Source organism: Podarcis raffonei, chromosome 3 (genome assembly GCF_027172205.1).
Source record: "Podarcis raffonei isolate rPodRaf1 chromosome 3, rPodRaf1.pri, whole genome shotgun sequence".
NCBI lineage: Eukaryota > Metazoa > Chordata > Lepidosauria > Squamata > Lacertidae > Podarcis > Podarcis raffonei.
The window spans coordinates 116,473,112-116,493,639 of NC_070604.1; the positions used below are offsets into that span (position 1 = coordinate 116,473,112).

The 20,528-nt window shown below is 42.0% G+C and overlaps 1 protein-coding gene across 2 annotated transcripts in view; it reads right to left on the minus strand.

Moving 5' to 3' along the window:
• Positions 1–19,302, minus strand: part of USP34 (ubiquitin specific peptidase 34) — a 104,063-nt gene extending 84,761 nt beyond the window's left edge. For both annotated transcript variants that reach the window (XM_053383716.1, XM_053383715.1), the window contains exons 1-2: positions 19,077–19,302; positions 2,200–2,287 (exon numbers count right to left, since the gene is read on the minus strand). In XM_053383716.1, coding sequence (XP_053239691.1) covers positions 2,200–2,287; positions 19,077–19,119 — 131 coding nt within the window. In that variant the 5' untranslated portion in view covers positions 19,120–19,302. The remainder of the gene's footprint in view (positions 1–2,199; positions 2,288–19,076) is intronic.
• Positions 19,303–20,528: the final 1,226 nt, after the last annotated feature.

Here is a 20,528-nt window from a genome sequence, read left to right on the forward strand (position 1 = left end):
GTTTTAAAAGGGATTTAAAATGGCAAATCAAGAAGGGAAATGTTGGAAGAGCTTAAGAAACAAATGACTAAGCAGTAATTCATGTAGATAACCTGGGGCTGAACGTGTCATGTTTCTTCCATCTTGTATTTAATGGTCTTATATGAAGGAAGACTGATATAAATTGACTGCAGTTACATAAATACTGTGGTACTTGTGTCCTTGGTATCTGTAAAACTATAGCATGATCTGAGAGTTCTTTACCATTATAAATAAAATGGATTAATAAAAATCAGCATCACGCGGTGTTGGGAAATGTCAGAAACAGCAAGAAACATCAATGCAGCTTCTGACTTTCTCCAATGTGTGCCATGAAGTGTGAGTCCAACTCCACCCATCTCCCAAGCACTGAGCATATGCCAAAGGACTCGGAAGGTGTGGGATGCCATCAATTTCACCTGGTAAAAAACTCGTATGTTGTACAGGCAATATAGGAGGGGAAAGCACCATTTTGTGCTGGAAATACAGGAGACCAGCAACAACTGGATTACATTTATGGTTGCCACTAGCAACAGGCATTGTGCACACCTGTAGATAATTATATAGAACTAAAACACCTTATACAGAAATCTTTTGCATTTAATATGTATTGACTAGCAAAGTGAGCAGTAACAATGTTTTTTTAAAAAAATTACAGTGAAATAATTGCCTTGAAGTTTAATAATTGATTCCAGAGGATATTCCACTTCTTCCAAGATGCAAAGGCAACGTCATTCCTGTTGTTTAAATAAAAGACATTTACCCTGGCCAACTTTGTCTGACCACCATGCTTGCCCTCTCGGTTCTTCAGCTTTAGCAGCTAAGCATGTAGTCAGGATGAAACAAGATACTTGGGCATCACTGCTCCTTACTGAGGAGGCCTTTTCTGCATCCTCTCCCATAGGTATTGCAACCACCCAGGGACGGAGGAAGAATCCCTACACCACCACATGGACTTGGATAAGGGGGTTTAAAATACTGCTCCAGCTACTCCCACAATACCCACTTCCCCTAGTCAGGCATGGCCAAACATGGCCCTCCAGCTGTTCTGGGACTACAATTCCCATCATCCCTGACCACTGGTCCTGTTAGCTAGGGATGATGTGAGTTGTAGTCCCAAAACAGCTGAAGGGCCAAGTTTGGCCATGCCTGCTCTAGATTAAACACTGAGAGGGGTGGCAACTAAAGATAAAAGAAAAGGGAACAATCTGAAAAGGTTAAAAAAAAAGATGAAGAAAGTCCTGCACCTTGAGGAAAAGCATTCAGGAGCCAAAAATTAACTCTACTCTTTTGAAGAAAACACAGTCAAGATTGGTAGGAAGGGGTTCCTACTTCTGGTTGGTCACAGGCAACCCTTTTCTTCTTGTTTTGATGCTGCATTCCAGGAAAGGAATTAATCCTTTCTGGCATGCTCCATTTCTCCGCTGGAAAAAACCTCACCTGCCCAACCTTGCAAGGTGTGTCATTAAGGTGTTTATTGGCAAAGTAAGCCTTGCTCGGCAGGCACAGAAAATATCACATTCTAGGAGATTTATTAGATATTAATCAAAATAAGCGTATGCTTCTTTTATAGGTGGTGTGTTCCACAAACCCAAATGCCACTGTTTAATCAGTATGTAGGCGTTTCCCACCAATCACAATCCTTTTCCAAAAATACTTTGGGTTGAGAGGTTGTGATTTGTACTTTCAGACACTAGTCCTTTCCACTATAATGCTGCTTTTCTGTTCAGACATAGCGCACAGCATGAGTCATTGCAAATAATGTATCACTATTTCAAACAGATACCCTTCTAGCTGTGACTAATACGTTAAATTTCCCCTCTGTGACAGTTCCAGCAAAAGCTATTTTGAAATCAATGACCCAATAATTAACTTTTAAAATTATATGTAGAAATCCTAAGTAGAAATCCTACATTACCACTCTCCAACATTTTAATTTTTTTAAATAAACATGTTTTAAAATAATAAGATACCCCTGCTTCACAAGTTAACTAGAACCTATAAAACTCTTCTAGACTGTCTTAAATGCCAAAAACAGTTAGCTGAGAAGGAGCGAAGTAATCCTCATGCCATAGTCCCTTTCTAATGCTTACTATTTATGTACAATGTACTTATAAATACATGGGCATGAACTTACAAAGATGCATCATAAATTGGGAGCACTTAAAAAGCTGAATTTACCTTTGTGTCCAAGAATTGATATAAGCAAACACCTTGAGTGCATGTTCCTTTCTGAGCTGCAATCCATCACCACCTTCAATGTCAGATACTAAAGAAAAACAATTGAATCATCAATGCCATGAAGAACGCTTGAAACTTTAAGCTGTCTACTAAAAGCATATTAAGGTAAACAACATATTTTCTAAATGCTTCAGGGATTAGCCACAGGTGGAAAAGTAATAATTACACTTAAGTTTTTAAATCGGCATTTCTTAAGCATTCAACTTTTACATGTGGTGGGTGGTATGTAAAACCCCAAAGTACTGGAAATCAGCTAGAAAACACCTGCTTTGGTTAGATCCAGAGCATAAAGAGGACTTGTCTCTTTTATACACTCTTTGCTGTTAGACCATCCGTTTTCTCCCCTCTCTTCTTTGATATCTGTTTGAGAGATGATCCTGGAAGTCTATTGGATAATGCGCAGTAGGAAAAACTATGGCTTACCCACCTTCTTTGCAACTATCCAAGAGAATTCCTGAAAAATAATCCACTGATGGTTCTTGACTTGCACATTGATGGTTCTGCCTTGCACATAAAACTAGAGTTGGTTCCCCTGTGTTGGAAGGGTGTAACAAAAAAGAAAACTATTGGCACATGGAGTAGTCCTGCCTCTTGGGAAGAGGTAATGAAGGAAATTTCTGTAATAGGTGTACCAGTGACTTAAACCTCAAATTGTGTCTATTGTCAATTTTTGATTTGTCAAATATGGACTTACTTATGTAAATCACTGACTTTTAAGTAGCTGCTTGTGTGGCCATATCACTTGGCTGGAAGGAGTCCTCAGGTCCTTTTTTAAATATTTGGTTCAATAAAGTAATGGTTATTCTCATTTCTGAGAATTTGACTTATAAATTAAGGGTATCTCAGGGTTCAGTTAAACCAAGGGATTTTTGTCTCCATTTGGCGGCCATTTGTTACTTATATGACAGGCAAATCAGAGAGATGGCAAGTCACAATGAAATATGGCTTTATTTGGTATTCATAATATTTGTCTTGTACTGTTTCTGTATCAGGTTGGCTTTTGTTATAACATCTAATGCACTGTGTAGCTTCTTGACAATGTATTTTATTTTATGAAGTAATAGCTGTGAGCTCCAGGAAGGTATACTTTTTCTCTTTCTTTCTTTCATAGTTCTCACTGGATTGTTATTTTACCTTTTAAAAAGCAGCTTTAAAAACCACCTCCCTTGAATATAGATCTGGGATTAAAACTACAAGCAGCATTAAGTTTTTAAAAATAGTTTTAAAAAAAGAAACTTCCAGAGCCGTAGCAATAACTATTCATTCCAAACGAACTGACGGCAATAGCCTATAAATATTGAATATAAGCAAAAGATAACTGATTCTCATAGGGTCAAGCAAAAGTCACCCAAGATTATCATCTGAGCACACCTAAAGAGCTAAGATCACAATACTTAAGAGCAGTGCCTCCAATTCCAACATGATGGGAACCACAAAGACATCCCAACATAATTTTGAGATTGATTCTATCAAATACAATAAGCTAGGAAAAGCCAACATGCCATCCCCTCTAAAACAGGAAGAAATAAATGCAGAAGATTTTGCAGCCATGAATGCTTCCAGTTGAATCAGGACCATATGCCTTAAAGGCCTGCCCAAGAATGGCAATTACAAACCAGCTGAAAATTTTCCATATAATTTCCATTAATGCTGGGAAAAGCATGACCTTTGCAACCAGGACTGAAACATTGGTACTTTCAAAGTAGTTGGCATTCTTCCCTCATATAAGGAAAAGTTTACGTTGCTTTCACCAGAGGGGACAATTTCTCCTAGCTTCCTGTAACAAAGCCAAGATAAGCAAGTGGATAACTGTATTGTCAGGCAACTGAAAACTTTCAAAGCAACCAGAAGGTAATAGAGCTTTGACAACAGAGCAAGCTGTCCAAGAACAGTGGCATCTGCAACTGGGAAGGTTTTAGGCACCTTATATTCTGCCTTATGGTTGGACCAGGTAACTCAGGAAAGCAATTCCTTGGAAGAATTAAGAACAAATTGTTAAATATATAGCAGCTCCCACTTCCTAAAAGCCACCATTGATTTCTAGTGTCAAAGCTGGAATTAGATAATCACCCAGTGATATTAGGTGAAATTATTTTCAAAGCTTTATTTTGCAGCAGAAAATTTTCTGCTTTGTGACTTCACTAATAACAATGAATGCATACCAACCGCAAATATAACATTAAGCAAGCTTGGTGGTGTCGAAGTTTTTAGCTTTGTTTAATAGATACAAAATGGGGGGAGCCAAATCAGATCACCCGCTAGGTTATCTGAAATCTTCCAAAGCAAAACAAAAGTTAGGAAGCTTCCTGTATTTATTTATTTTTAAAATCGGAATTTTCCATATAGGCCACAACTTTGTACAGTGGTACCTCGGGTTACAGACGCTTCAGGTTACAGACTCCGCTAACCTAGAAATAGTACCTCAGGTCAATTAAGTACTTAACCCGAGGTACCACTGTATTCCCCTTTATGCATCCACCTGTTCATTAAGAGTTGAACAACAGTATTGCTGCTTACTTCCTACTAATAGCCCCATTTTTGCCAAGGCTTTATATCTGGGATGGAGAACCTTTTGGCTCCACAGGCCAGATGCTTATCAAGATCAGCCTTGTGAGCTAGATTTGAATCAGGAAGTGGTGTGCTTTGGAATCACCCACTGAAAAGTAGTGCCCCCCCCCCAATTTTAGCATGGAAATGATGGGCACATACACACACACACACACACATGACTTGATTCCAGCAGGGCCTTGAAATCCTGCCAAACAGAGCAGGATTGAACTCCAGCTCATAAACTGATGGGCAAAGGTTAAATCCTGCTCTGTTTGACCACAGCTACTGTTTTTGCTGGGAACAGATCTGCACGGCCAATGCAGGATTTAACCCTGCCCATCAGATGATGTCAGAGTGACATCAGCTGATGCGTGAGTGTGCACGGTTTGGGGAAAACTGTCTCGTGGGCCAGCTTGGGCTCCCTGGTGCACCAACATTGGCCTGCGGGCGGCAGGTTCTCCACCCCTTCTTTGTGTACCAATTGTTTTTTAAAATCTTCAGAGTCATTGGAATGTTCATTAAAAAAATTGCATAATGCCTAAATTGCTGAGCTGGAGATAACTTATTTTAACCTGTTGAAGCAAGAGTTGCTGCTGAGAGGAGAGAGTTTAAATAATGTCTCCCCCCCCCCATTTGCTTCTGTTTTTTCTTTGGCTGAATAAAACTGATTTATTGGGCAAGGTGTCAAATCCACATGTTCTTTAATTTGATACTTCAAGTTGATTGTTCATTTGTATGTTCATTTGTATTTGCCATAGTTGATTACGGTGGTACCTCAGATTAAGAACTTAATTCGTTGCGGAGGTCCGTTCTTAACCTGAAACTGTTCTTAACCTGAAGCACCACTTTAGCTAATGGGGCCTCCTGCTGCCACCATGCCGCCACCGCCTGATTTCTGTTCTCATCCTGAAGCAAAGTTCTTAACCCGAGGTATTATTTCTGAGTTAGCGGAGTCTGTAACCTGAAGCGTATGTAACCTGAGGTACCATTATAGATAGAACAGAATGCTTATGGCGAGATGAATTCTCTAGCCTTTGGACTAGTAGAATTCATGCCAAACTCCTGAGTTATGGAATCTCTCCCTCAGATTCCCTAAAACTAGACCAAATCACTGCTCAAAGATTGATCCGCCAAAGACTGGATGACATCGACTTACAGCGAAATTATACGCTGGGGGGAGGTGTTTGCTCGCCCCAGAACATTGGTATCACTTTAACTTACTGCGTTCCATCATACCTCTCCTCCCTTTCGACTGTTGCCCATAGACTGGCCTTCACCAAAGCGAGGTTTAACGTTTTTCCCTCCAATGTCCTGAGACATAGATTCTCAAAGGGCCAAGCCCCCGCCGTGTGCGAATGTGATAAGGTGACGCCGGAGTAGCTCCAGCACATTATGTTCATTTGCCCCTTGTTCAATGTGCCACGGGCAAATTTGTTGGGATCAATCATTCAGAAACTAGAGGGTACCCCACCAAAATTCCACCTTGCCCATATCTTGCAGGACAAGGATACCCACACGACCCTGAAGGTGGCTAGGTTCCTGGTCGCTGTCCTTTCCCAAAAGCGACGCCAAGGAGCACTACAAGCTAATTAAGGCGTAGTATGCCTTTCCATCTTATAGTATTTTATTGTTATAGTGGTGTTTTAGCGACTGCTTTTTTTCCCCCCCTACGGCACAAGCTGTCACTTATGTGTTGTTTTTACCTGTATGGGCCTATGGCCGTAATAAATGAAATGATGAATGATGATAGAACAGAAGCCAACAATTTTTTTTAAATGATTACTTTATTTTGCTGTTGATTTTTTTCTTCTAATGGAAAAAAATCAAAGTACTTTAAAATATCTAGTTGTGTTTACCTTTCAAGTTGTTTTTCTTAAGGAAGGATACTTCAGCAGCTGATGCTTCCAGGTAGGGCTGAGAAAGGTATCTAAATTCCTGGAGAGCCAATGACACTCAGCATTGACACTACCAAGCCAGATGGACCAATGCCTGACTGCTCAGTTCTTACTACAGCTATAAATACTGGGCAAGATGGACTGAATATGACTGTCTAATGTTAATGCTCTCAAAACAAGGAACTAAGGCATCTAAATAGAAGCCTATTTTTAGGAGTATTAAGCGTCCATCAATTCTATACTGTATTCCTTTCCCTTCACTGTAAAGGCATCAGGTTGTAAGGGCTGGGGCAAAGCTATTTCATTAGTAGTGCACTTAGTCTCTAAAAAAAAATAGCTCTGTATGAAACAAACTGTGAAAGTGGACACAAGATGTGGGTCACAATACTGATAATGAACTATGGGGAATGTTGTGGAAAATAAATATGAATTTTATGGCATGATGAAAGTGGCCCAAAGATGGTATTTAACACCCACTACATTGGCGAAAATGTCTAAAAAAGAAAAAGGTATATGTTGGAAGTGTAATGAAATTGAGGGATTTTTTTTCATATGTGGTGGTCCTGTAAAATAATTAAGGTATGTTGGGAGACTATATATAATAAATTAAAAAGATACTTTAAAAAACATTCCCAAAAATGAGTTCTTCTTCTTGGGGATGGTAACAGAGGTCCCCAAAAAACCAAAAGAGTTTACTACTATACACCACCGCCACAGCTAGAACCTTATTGGAACAAAGGTGGAGAACAAGTATACAGTGGTACCTCTAGTTGCAGACATGATCCTTTCCGGGGTGCCGTTTGCACCCCGAAAAGTCTGCAACTAGAGTGGCGCTTCTGTGCAAGCGCGGAGCATGATAGAGCATTTCTGCACATGTGTGAAGCACGCAGAAAGGTTCTGCGCAGTGAAACCCGGAAGTATATACTTCCGGGTTTGCCGTGTTCGCAACCTGAAAATCTGCAACATGAACCTAACACAACTAGAGGTATGACTGTAGTACCCACTAAGGAAGAATGGCAATGTGCAATGTTCGAATATGCTGAACTGGCTGGTCTGATGAACAGGGTACGAGAAAACGATAAGGAATACAAGGAGGAATGGACAGTGTTTATTGAACATTTTAAGAACCAGTATAAACAAATACATAGCATAGCAAGTCTTCAGTAAATGAAGCAGAGTTGAAATGGATATTTAATTGGATGATTAAAAGAATGTGGATTACGTGGAATAGTAGAAAAGCAAAGGAACCAGGAAAAGGGTGAAAGGGAAGTCATATGGTACTGTATATGTATACATGCTGTATTTGTTATGAAGTTGTAAGTGGGACAGGAGGAGGGAAGGGATGGGGAGGGGGTTAAATATCCTCTCTGTTCCTGTTTTTTAAAATGCAAATAATAATAATTAAAGATACTTGGAATTTTAGTAAACAATTGAAGAGAAACAGAATAACTTGTGATCAAACATAAAGGACAACAGCTAAGTTAGGGTTCCCACATGTCTGGATTTTCTGGATATACCCGGAACATTGTCAGAAGAAGTGTCCAGGTGGAAATCAGCAAAATGTCTGGGAAAATCCAGACATACAGCAGTCCATGTTGGCCATTTTGTTTTTGCCTAAAAATGCTCAAAAACTCTCCCTCCCCCAGAAGCTCAACAACTATTGTGCCTAGATTTGAAATTTAAGCAGAGTTCCTAAAGAAGAGAACATTTAACACAGGAATAAAAACCTGTGCACCTGGTAATAGACTCTGCAAGGTAAAAATACTGAAAAGTCACATTGAATCTCCAGCATCATTTCAAGATTGAAGCGTTATTATAGCATCAGCAATAGGGGTGCAATTAGTCACTTGTGTGGTCAATGAAGAAGAGTAACTGTTGCCTCCTGGAAAGCAAATGAGCACAAGTACTGCTCTCAGCCATTATCTTTTTTTTTTTAAAAAAATATTATTTAAACTTTTCAGGTTTATACATTTCACTGATTTTACAACCATTTAAACATTTCAAAACTTGACTTCCTTCCCCCTCCTCCTGCAGTTCCTTAAATTTATTTTTAATATCTTCTGCATATTCAAATTAACTTAATTTGCTCATGTATTCATCTACTTTAAATATCTACTCTTATGAAACTGCAGCTTATTACAATAATCCTGCCAATGTTCTTATCTGTTTACAATTTATCTGTAAATATTCAATAAACTATTTCCATTCTTTTATTTAAAAAAGTACGTTATCTTGATTTCTTATTCTTCCAGTTGTTGTTGTTGTTTAGTCGTTTAGTCGTGTCCGACTCTTCGTGACCCCATGGACCAGAGAACGCCAGGCACTTCTGTCCTCCACTGCCTCCCGCAGTTTGATCAAACTCATGCTGGTAGCTTCAAGAACACCATCCAACCATCTCATCCTCTGTCATCCCCTTCTCCTTGTGCCCTCCATCTTTCCCAACATCAGGGTCTTTTCCAGGGAGTCTTCTCTTCTCATGAGGTGGCCGAAGGACTGGAGCCTCAGCTTCATGATCTGTCCTTCCAGTGAGCACTCAGGGCTGATTTCCTTAAGAATGGATGCATTTGATCTTCTTGCAGTCCATGGGACTCTCAAGAGTCTCCTCCAGCACCATAATTCAAAAGCATCAATTCTTCGGCGATCAGCCTTCTTTATGGTCCAGCTCTTACTTCCATTCCATTCTTCCAGTAGGTTTTGCCATTTCTGCATATTCCATTAAGTTTTTTGTATCCATTCTTCCTTTGCTGAGACTTCTGTTTCTTTCCTGCTCTCTGCCATTATAAATGCCAAAGGTCTCAGAATGTAATCAAGAAAACCATAAACCTTGAGTTTTGAGTCAACAAAAGATATTAACAATACATAATAGTCACAATGCCTATAGCACCACAAATGGCATTATGAAAGACAAGTGACATTTAGCCACATCCCAGATAACCTCCTTGCTAATACAAGATTTCTTTCTTTTTATTAGATTTCTTGGCTGCCCTTCATCAGCTACAATCCCAGAGGTGCGTACAGTAGCTAAACAACAAATACCATTTGCATACACCCAATACCATCACCACAAAATAAAAGAGCGTTAAAATAAAGGAAGCCCTAAAATCAGGAACACATACTGACATTCCAAACAGCAGCTAATGACAGCTCTGGGCCCGATAAATTATTTCCAAATGCTTGCATAAAAGTGAGTCTTCAGACTGAGACAAAAACTAACCAAGAAGGAAGGAAGCCAAACTTCCTTAGGGAAGGCATTCCAGAACCAGGGCACCACCACTGAGAAGGCCTGCTGTAAGTCACTGCCCCCTATGAGCTTCAGCACCACATCCTAAAACACATATTATGTTTAAACGAGGTAATTATTGGAACTCAAGTAATCATACTATAAAAGGAAGCTCCAGTATGAAACCACTGAACTAAGATTCATCAGCAAATCTGGTTCTGTTGAATTCAGATTTAATCATGACTCTCTGGATTTCTTTTGCACTACTGGTGGAAAATTAGCATAGAAAAACGAGAAAAACAGTACCATCACAGTGACTGCTGTTATGAATGCATCATTCTGTTGTTATCTTGCATACGTGAGAGTTGTTCATAAAAGTGTCACAGGCCTCTGCTGCCCTTTGCTGAGTCTACAATTTACCATCCCTTCCCATACCCGTGTGTGTGTGTGTGTGCGCGCGCGCGTGTGTGAAGATAGAAAAATGCATACACAGTCATCTGCCAACTACACCTAATGCTTCATGAATCTAAGTGGGCACTACAGTGGTACCTTGGGTTACAAACTTAATTTGTTCCAGAGGTCCGTTCTTAACCCAAAACCATTCTTAACCTGGGGCGCGGTTTCACTAATGGGGCCTCTTGTTGCTGCCGCGCGATTTCCGTTCTCATCCTGGGGCAAAGTTCTCAACCCGAGGTACTACTTCCGGGTTAGTAGAGTTTGTAACCCGAAGCGTTTGTAACCCGGGGTACCATTGTATTCCACAAAGGTTTATACCACGATAAGGCTGCAAAACTTACCTAAGGGTAGTCCTGCTAGACTCAGTGGAACTTACTTCTGGAGTACACAGGAGTGCACAGCACCTTCCACCTGTCCCTCGCACCTTTCAGATACTTTGGGCTACAACACTCAACAGCTCCAACAGCATGGCCAATGGCCAGGAACAATTTAGTTCAACAACATCTGGACAGTACTAGCCTGGTAAAAGCTACATTACAAGTTATTTCCAGGGTCAAAAAAACTCCCACAATCCTAACTCACCACTTTGTACTTCAAGATTAAAAAAAAAAGTGAACTATTTGCTTACATGTACTGAGAGAAATGAAAGGTAGCGACTTTAATCTGTAGTAGTGATTATGATTACAGAATGAGAGATAGTAATTCTCAGTCCCAAACAAGAATCTAGTGAATCTACTCTTTGGGACAGATCCCATGAATTTCTAAGCCTCTAAAGAAGTCTGTAAATCTCAACTGTGCCTTTGAAAGCAAGTTAATAGCCCATGAAATATTATATTAATATTTATATCCTACTTTTCCAGCTTCTGAGCTGAGCTCAAAGCATTTTACAACAAAAGTGATAATCAGCAATAATTTAAAAACAGAATAATAAACAATGCAGCAGATAAAATAATCCAAGAAGTGGAGGAGGAAAAATCCAAGGGTCAGAAGATGGATCAAATGTCAGTTGGGCCATAAATCTGCTGAAATAAATAGGTATTCAGGTGTTGCCAAAACATGGCCAGTATAGGAGCCAAAGCAGATTTTCCATGCTAGGGAGCTCCATAATCTGGGTGCTGTAACAAAAAAGCCAGTCTCACAACATCTGCACCAGCTGAGTCCAGACAGTGCCTTTCCCAATGGTCTGAGTGGTTAGGCAAATTCATATGAGAGGCGCCTGGTCCTAAGTCATATAAGGTGTTAAAGGTAATAACCAGCATCTTCAATAGGGACTGAAAACTTACCAAAAGCCAGTGCAGTTGAAACAGCATTGGTTTTATATGTTCTGAACAGTGTTAGAAACTGGGATAGAAAAGCTAGGAGCCAAATGGCTCTTGGGACCTGAGTTGTGAGTGCCAAAACAGAATGTCTAGTCATCATTTGGTGGGTTTGGCCACACTTTTTATTTATTATTTTGATAAGCATGAACTAACATGCAACTCACATAAGTGACACTCTACAGTGGAACCTCGGGTTACGGCAGGGATCTGTTCCAGAGGCCGCACCGCAACCCAAAAACAGCGCAAAAAAGCGTTGTGTTTGTGCGCGCGCAGTGTGATTTAGCGCTTCTGCGCATGCGCGAAACTGGAAGTAACCCCTTCCTGTACTTCCGGGTTTGCGCCAGTCACAAGCCAAGGGAGACATAAGCCGGAGGCAATGTAACTCGAGGTTCCACTGTTCTCTTTATTGTTAAACGCTTATCATATTGTCTATCCTTAACATACACTGCAAGGCTTCAAAGCACATACATTTCAGTAATCCTTGAGTATCAGCCAGGCACAAAAAAATGGCACCCAGACTTTTTGAGGTGCTTAAAAATGGAGAATCTTTAGGTGCAAAATAAGCATCGCACCCTGCTAATTTCAAACCCCAGTTCTGAAAAACTGGCCTCAGTCAATGAATTTAATTCTGCACCATGTGAAATTTCATTTCCAATGAGTCTTCAAAGGCAGCTGCATGTAAATAGTTACAGTAATTTGCAAGCCAGCCTAAACATAAGGCTTCCATGCTTGATCAACCACAGGTGACGTATATGCTTGGAATCTTAATAGGAATTACTCTCAAGTAATTATGCATAGGATTGCAGCTTTCCTTACCACAGAAAACCATATGATAGGTTCTTCACAAATTTGTCCTACTGGGTACTACTATAATTACTTACTAGGTTAAGTCATATTCATGCATTCATGCATATTCATGCATTTGTACTTCAGAATCATTATTAGAAACTCATCAATATATAAGCTAGGTGCCAAATGGCTCTTTAAACCAGAGTTAGAGTCGCCAAAATGAATGACTATTTGCCATTTTTGGGTCACATGGCTTAAAAATTGTATTTTTCAATATGACTTGATGACTCTTGAAATTCATTCTGAATGTGCAGATAAAAGATAACGGATAGAATTCTACAGGTAGGGATATTACTGTGTAAAAGCAGAGCAGATCCAATGATCCCCAGGCATGCACCTCCAGATAGTGGAGACGTCAGGTGCCAATCCTGGCACCCAGGCATCTTTACTTGGTCACAAGTGGCCAATAGCCAGGTGTGAAATGCACCTGGCGAATTTTGAACGCTATTCAGCATCAAATCCTAATTATCATTTATTAATAGTATTCAGTCATAGTTGCATGCCAGTGGTGGCTTTGAAAAGAAATGATTCTGCTTATGCAAGACAGGGTATCTGATTCTTCGTAATCCTTCCTACAGAATGCAGATTCCCATGCCCCTCAGGATTAGGGAGCCCGCTGGAATAGGATGTGGTACAGCACAGAGAGATGCACCTTGGAGTGGTGGCAACGCTTCTGCTACTGCAAAGCCACTACCTGGGTAGAACCCAATGTGGATACATTGCAAAAAAAAAAAAAAAAATTCTTAATACATAATTGACACATAGGCACCTTTCATAAATTAAAAGCAAGCCTATTCTAAACTCAGAAATCTGTTCTTCTATCCAAAAGTACTACATATACAGGCCCTATATATTACTACAGAAAGACTCTTAAGAATTGGATTCTTTGGACTCCAATAAGTTTCTAAGACTCCAATGGTGCCTGTTCCAGGCAGACTATCTCTATAGGGGCATCAGATAGTGTCTGCCCCGGGGGAAGGAAGAAGAGAGGAAGGGGAGGAAGCGAAGGCAACAACAGGGCCTGCTCAAGTGAAATGCAGTAGGCATTACTAATTTGAAACTGTGGCTCTAAAATCTCCACTCTATGTTATTACATCAGAAATTCAACACACAAATCTATTTCAGAGACAAAGCGTAAACATCCAATATTAAGAGTTGCAGTCAGTTCATATACCTCCTCTGTGAAACATGCACATAGTATAGTCCTGATCTCAAATTTTCAGAGCTATTTGGATATGGTTGCATCTCAAAAGAGCATTCCCACATGGTTCACAAGGAACATGGAACAGCTATCCTAGGAACACAAGTTAACCAAGAATTTAATTCTAGATCAGAGTTCTGTATTAGCAGATTACTCATACTGAACCCACTGGAGGAAAGGGGATTAGGATAATATAAAAAAACGAACACTTATCACATGCTTAACTTTCATCAAAGGAGCAGCAGGACTATAGTCCATGTGATCTCTGAAGATAAGCCAATGCTGCATTAAGTTCTAAAGACTACATTATTTTATGTTCCACAAATCATTTCTAAGCATTACTCAAAGTAGCTGCTAATGGTCACGGTGACACACACACCCCACTTCAGTTTTATAAACACACTCTAAACTTTAAATTCCAGCAAGATTTATCCAGAAGAAGGAAAACAAGGATGGAACCCAATAGTCTTTAGATTTAGATTTTAATGTCCTTTTTGCTTGGCACTCTGTAAAAGCAAGGTTGAGGAACCTTTTTTCTGTCAAGAGCAGCATTCTCCAAGGGGCAATCTATCAGGTGCCACATGGCAGCAGTGGGAATCGCCAGAGCCAAAATTTTCCTTTTCTGCCATAACTTTTCTCACCTTTCCACCCTCCTGGCCACTGGCATGAAATGAAGTCACAGTTCTAGGGGCCCAGATTGACCACCACACATATTGACAGCACTGTATTAACATGCAGCAGCACTGCTTACAGTGCAGATGTAGAACTAGGGCCAACAGACAGCATGGCCAAATGGAGAAGGATTATGGAAGCTGCAGACCAAGAACAACTGGAGCGCCACAGGTACCCAATCCCTGGTTTAGACAAAGGGAGCCTCACACTTCCTCTTTGTAGAGTGCCTCAGTCCACCACGGAGTATAACTGTAGGAAGAAGAACTGCAGTTCCAGAATATCCCCACACAACTTCCCCGAACACAATATTCTAGTATTATATATTCCCGCCTGGCGTGCTCTGGTCCATGGGGTCACAAAGAGTCGGACACGACTAAACGACTAAACAACAACAACAACATATTCCTGTTCAGAAACTTTTAACCCAATATTGTCAACAGTATAGATGGTACACTATACTCAGATAACTTATATCACAGCAGCTGACACCTTTTGCCTCATTCTTGCAGTGGAATAGTATTTTTGAGGCAAATTAGATGCATCAAAAAGTATAATTGTTTTCTATTGCATTATGTGGTCTCTATAACTAGTTGCACACAAAGCACAAGAAAAGGAAAGCAAAGCTATGGCAGAAAATGCATGTTTCTCGGGGGAAACTTTCATCGCAAGAAGGAGATAACTACCCCATCCTGTTTCTGGCCTTTCTATATTCTCTGCTATGGCAAGTGCCTCTCATTCTCTTACTTCGGCTAGAGACTATTTCCCAGCCAGCAGGAAGGAGCAAATTTTAGAATAGAGTGTTGTGGATAAGAGGAAAACTAGTCCCCTTGCTATGCAAATCCTTTTTATGCGATTCCTTCACCTTTGTCCAATGATGTTATTATTTTAACGTTCTCTTGAACGTTGTATTATTTCCTCCTTGTCCCAATTATTGCAACTTGGTATCTAAAACAGTTCATTTTAAATCTCTCACTCTCTCTTTCAAAATGGCATGTATCAAAATATATGTTTGTGTTTTCTGCTTAGTATACACAAATACTCTTTAACAATGTTCAGTGACATAGCGGAAGTTTAATTCAGTTCCCGAATCTCTCTCAAGGCTCAGCTCCAGTAGTTTTAGCAGAATGAAAAGCAATTCCAAATGCTCAGCAGGCAGGGCAGAGAACTGTTGGCAATCCCTGACTCACAAGTTTTAAACATGACCTCATTCATTACCAGTTTTCACTGGCTGCTTTCTTCCCTTTTGAAGTGAATGTAGGCTTGGAATTTCCAGTTGTAATAGCTGTAATACTAAAATAAGTAAATAATGAAGAGTTTCTTGAATAAAAACATAAAAAGGGGAGCCTCCACCACACAATCTGCAATGCACAACACTCAATGGGTAATATCTTCTCACAAGTGATGCAACTATTTTTAATTTGCTCCACCACCTTTTGTAGGTTGCATGTGTTTGTAGGTTGTATGTGTTTGTAGGCTGCATATTAGGGAGTCAGCATCTGCCATTCTCTCTCTATTCCATTACTTGTGTGATTTTGGGGGATTCTTGAGATACTGCAAATGAAACAAATGGACATCATGACTGTAATCTGGGTCCCTTTCATAGCATAAGTTAGTAAATTCGGTTCTCAGAATTGTCAGTTACAACTAGGCATGCACCAGATGCACTAAAGTGGGCAAGAAAGTGAGTACGCATGCATGCACAAGGGGGGAAGGCTGCATATACACTATACATTTAAAACATGACCCACTCCTACTCCAGGAATCCTGTGAACTGCAGTGGTTAAGGATGCTACTAATTGTAGCTTGTGATAAGTAAACCAGTTCCCAGGATTCTTTGGTGGGATGTGCTTTAAATGTATGATGTACACACAGTCAAATATTTATGATAAGCTCACTTCATGCAAAGCACTGCAGATACTGTACTTGAAAAGCCATGATTTTAGATTCATTGCATAATTAGCCTGCAGTCTTAACCCCACTTACCTTGGTGTAAGCCACTTTGGTTTCATGTCTGATTTTGAGTAGACATGGTTAGGCTTGCAGCCTAATCTCATGGAAGTTAGTGGGACTTACACTGGGGGGAAATTCATGAAAATACAAATGCAGTGCCATCATTCTTTTCTGAATTTCAAGTACTGCAATTACTTTTCTTCCCTCCACTTCTTTTCCTTAACCAGTGACGACTGTCTACAGAACATTAAACTACAGCTTTGCCTTAAGTATTGCAATCAGAATTCTTTCTACTTGTCTTAATGTTATTTTAGTGTGCTCAATATGGATACTCAAATCTTATGAAAATAAGTTTCTAAACTCAAACAATCGAAATCAGGCATAGGCAAACTTGGCCCTCCAGATGTTTTGGGACTACAATTCCCATCATCCCTGACCACCAGTCCTGTTAGCTAGGTATCATGGGAGTTGTAGTCCCAAAACATCTGGAGGGCCAAGTTTGCCTATGCCTGATCATTAACAACTGTGCAATAAATCTGAGGAGGACTCACTGACTGATAACTCCATAATGTACAGTCATTCCAGATTGATCTCAACACATCAGGGTTCTTTCTCTCCACCTCAAAGTTAAAGCCATACCAGTCCATACCAACAAACTATATAATAGAAACAAATACATAAACACAAGCGGGTAAAAGCAACCGCTGCCTGAAATCTTAACACAATCAGAGCAAGTCAGAAGTAAGTCACAGGCTTCACTGGGACTATGCAAGCACAGGGTACTAGTTTTGGATCAGAAATGGACATACCAAATTCTCAAATAATAAGGGCTACAGAATGCACCACTGGCAAAACATTTAACTCTTCAATAACAAGATGCAATAATTACACATAAATAATTACATGTTGATAACCAAACCAGCTGGTAAAGCAGCCTTTAATTAGAAAATTATTAAGTTCTGGTCAAGAGTTTTCTTTGATCTTTTGCTCTCCCAGGAGCTTATCCTCACAAAAACCCTATATTGCATTTATTAGCAGTCACCAACACCTTCCAAATACTGTACATGATTGAGAAATAAGTGTATATAAACATTTTCTCCATTTTCCTTCAGCCTGCACACACACAAGATAATGTTCTCTGGACACCTTTTATAGGATCAGGAACTGTACAAGGATTTCCCCTCTTTTACATCAATTTCATTATTTACACATTCTAACATTTTAGGGAGATTTGCCTATCAACATCCACCATCTATCTATGGTACCCATGCTTTCTTTATTAGCAGTTCTTTACTCAGGTCATCCACAGCAATAAAAAGTTCCAAACAGCTTGCATAAACTTGAACTAGGAATCCATTTTAATCCAAACCTTACACATATTCACAAGGAACCAAGTCTCAGTTGCAAGGGATTTAGACAAAAGAATGCATATCAGACACATTCTACTTCAAAGATGACTGTTCAAATCCTTTACTAAGTATACAAAACAGGGATGTTTGTCTGCAACTAACATCCCAGCAAGGGAACAAGAAATTCTGGAAACAGGAGTCCAGGTGAGTTTGAGAGCTGCAACATAAAAAAAAATAGTGCAGATATGCAGAAGATGGGAGGAGTTAGGTTTTTGAAAGGAAGAAAGAAAGAACTTTGAACACAATAAACTATTGCAGTAGTTTACTGGAGGAAGAGTGTAGTAAAAATTTACAACAGATACAAAAAGGCATTACGTTAAATGTTAATAGTAGTGAAGCAGAATATGACAGAACCAGAGGCAACAGTGCAAAACTCACTATATGGATCCAAAATAAAAAGGCACACCACTACTACCACCTCCTCCTTCATAGTCACCCCAACCCTTGACAGACCAAAAACAAAACACCCCAAGGGGTTACTCCTGGTTCAAGACCCCTTTGTCGCTCGTCCCCGCTTAGGACCTCAGTACAGCGGGCGAGGCGGCGGGAGGAGAGCGGAGTATATTGCAACTAGAGCTTTACTCCTCCCTCCTCCTGCGCTCAGAGCACATCCACGCAGCCAACTCGCAGCACAAGCCGGGCTCGCCTGCAGCCTCATCCCGACCACAGGCAAGCAGGAGAACTAGGCCTCTCGGCTGCAGGGCGAGAGGATGCCGGCAGAAATGCCACGGGAAGAGCTCCAAGAGGGGCTTTTAAGTTGCTGCCGCCCCCCTTGCACCCTCCAACTGGGGCGCGGTGGGGGCGGGGGTTGAGGAAATCCCCTCGCTACCAATAAAAGCTCCGCATCCGTGCCCCTTCGCCCTCGTCTGGAGGGGTGGCATTGTGGGGTGGGAAGGGTAGAGAAGATAAAACCGTTCCCCATCTTCCTCCGTCCCCCCCCCACCGGCCGCTTTCTCGGGCCGAGTCCCCGGGATTAGCAGCCCTGCGGCGGGCCCAGGAACCGGCCTTCCTGTTCCCACTCTGCACAACATGGCCAAGCCTGCCTCTCCTCCAAAACGAGGCCAAGTGGATTTTTCATATATATATATAAAGGTGGTGGTGGTGAAATGGGAGGGCGACGCGGTGCCCGGTATTTCCCCCCCCCCTCCATACGGGGAGGTCCGTGCAAAAGAAAAGAAAATGGGAGGGGGGGGAATCGTCGGATGATGAAAAGGGGTGGGATAAATAAATAAATAGATAGAAAACCGTCTTTTTCGCCCCTTCCTCCTCCGAAGCTCGGAGGCCTCTCCGACTTACTCTCGTTTAACACCTCCAGCAGCTCGGCGCAGCTCTCACACATTGTTCATTAACCAGCAGCAGCCGCCGCCGCCTCCTCCTCCCGACCATTGATCGATCCGCTCCCGGTCGCCGCTGATTGATTGATGGGCTGGCGGTGTTGGGGTGGGGGAGGTGTGGATTGAGAAGAGAGGGGGAGGGGCGGCTGTGACAGAAAGAGAGAGAGAGAGAGGGAAGGGGGGGAAGAAGGGGGTGGGGAGAGGAGGAGGAACAACCGTGAAGGAGGAGGAGGATATGTGTGTGTGTAAAGTGGGTGAGAATGGGGAGGGGGGGAGAAACACAACAACTACGAGGTGGAAGGAGGGCGGGGGGGGGGCGGCGACTGCCCGATGCAAATGAGCCTGGCGGCGACGGAGAGGAGCGTGAGGGAAGGGGTGGGGGGAAAGGAGGAGGAGGAGGAGGTGGAGGAAGAAGAAGAGGAGGTGGAGGAGGGACGGCGAGTCACTCACTGGCTCCCAAGGCCTCCACGCGCCGCCATTTTGCTGAGGGGGAAGGAGGAGGAGGAGGGCTGAGGGAGGGAGGGAGTGAAATGGGGGGGGAGAAGAGGAGGGAAACCTACGCGCACGCGCGCACACGCACGCACGTTCGGCCCCGGCTCGGGCGTTTCCGGGCCAGGGCGGCGGGAGACGATGTGTGAGGGGGTGGCGGCGGCGTCGCCGGCGAAGGAGGAGGCGGAGTTTCCAGTTCCCTCCCTCTCCCTCTGGGCGGGGCGAACAGCGCGCGCGCGGTTAAGGCACGGAAGGGGGGGGGATGGGGGAGTTGGGCAGGTTAAAATGGCGGCGCGGCGCGCCTCGCGCAAGGCGGAAAAAGCGTCCTGACGTCGCCGTCGTCCACCCCTCCCGTTCCCTCGGAGGGAGTCGGTGCGCCTGCGCGAAAACGGGCTCCCGCGCTCTCTCTCAGAGGAGGAGAGGCCGGGGCGGGAGGAAGAAGAGGACGACGACGACTGTTATTGGGTGTCAAAGCCCTGCTCTGGAAAGAAATATAAACTCGAGAAATAAAAATGATACAGGGAATGGGGGAACACGCGTACAAATAAAACAATATATATTGTGAGGGTAATCCAGTCATGAGATTACCAATGCGTTAATCACAGTGTTCAGGTTATCCTAGGACCTCATTCACACACAACAGGCTCCTATAGAAACATAAAACTCTGATGTTGCTTCAGCAAAGAACCAAACTGAGACTGTCTTCTATAGTGGAAGCAGCTGCTTTCCAGTTATTATTAGCCCTACCTGTACTGGGAAGTGCTTCTTTCTTTAAAGGGGCCCAACCTGCTCTTTTAGTCTCCTATTGCAACAGAGCTGGGGAGCTTCTGAGTCAAATGATGGGAGCAACAGGGGTCCAGGCCCTACAAGCACACCTGGTGGAAGGATTTTTGGGGGCTGGTTCCTCATATTCTCCCTTTTCAGG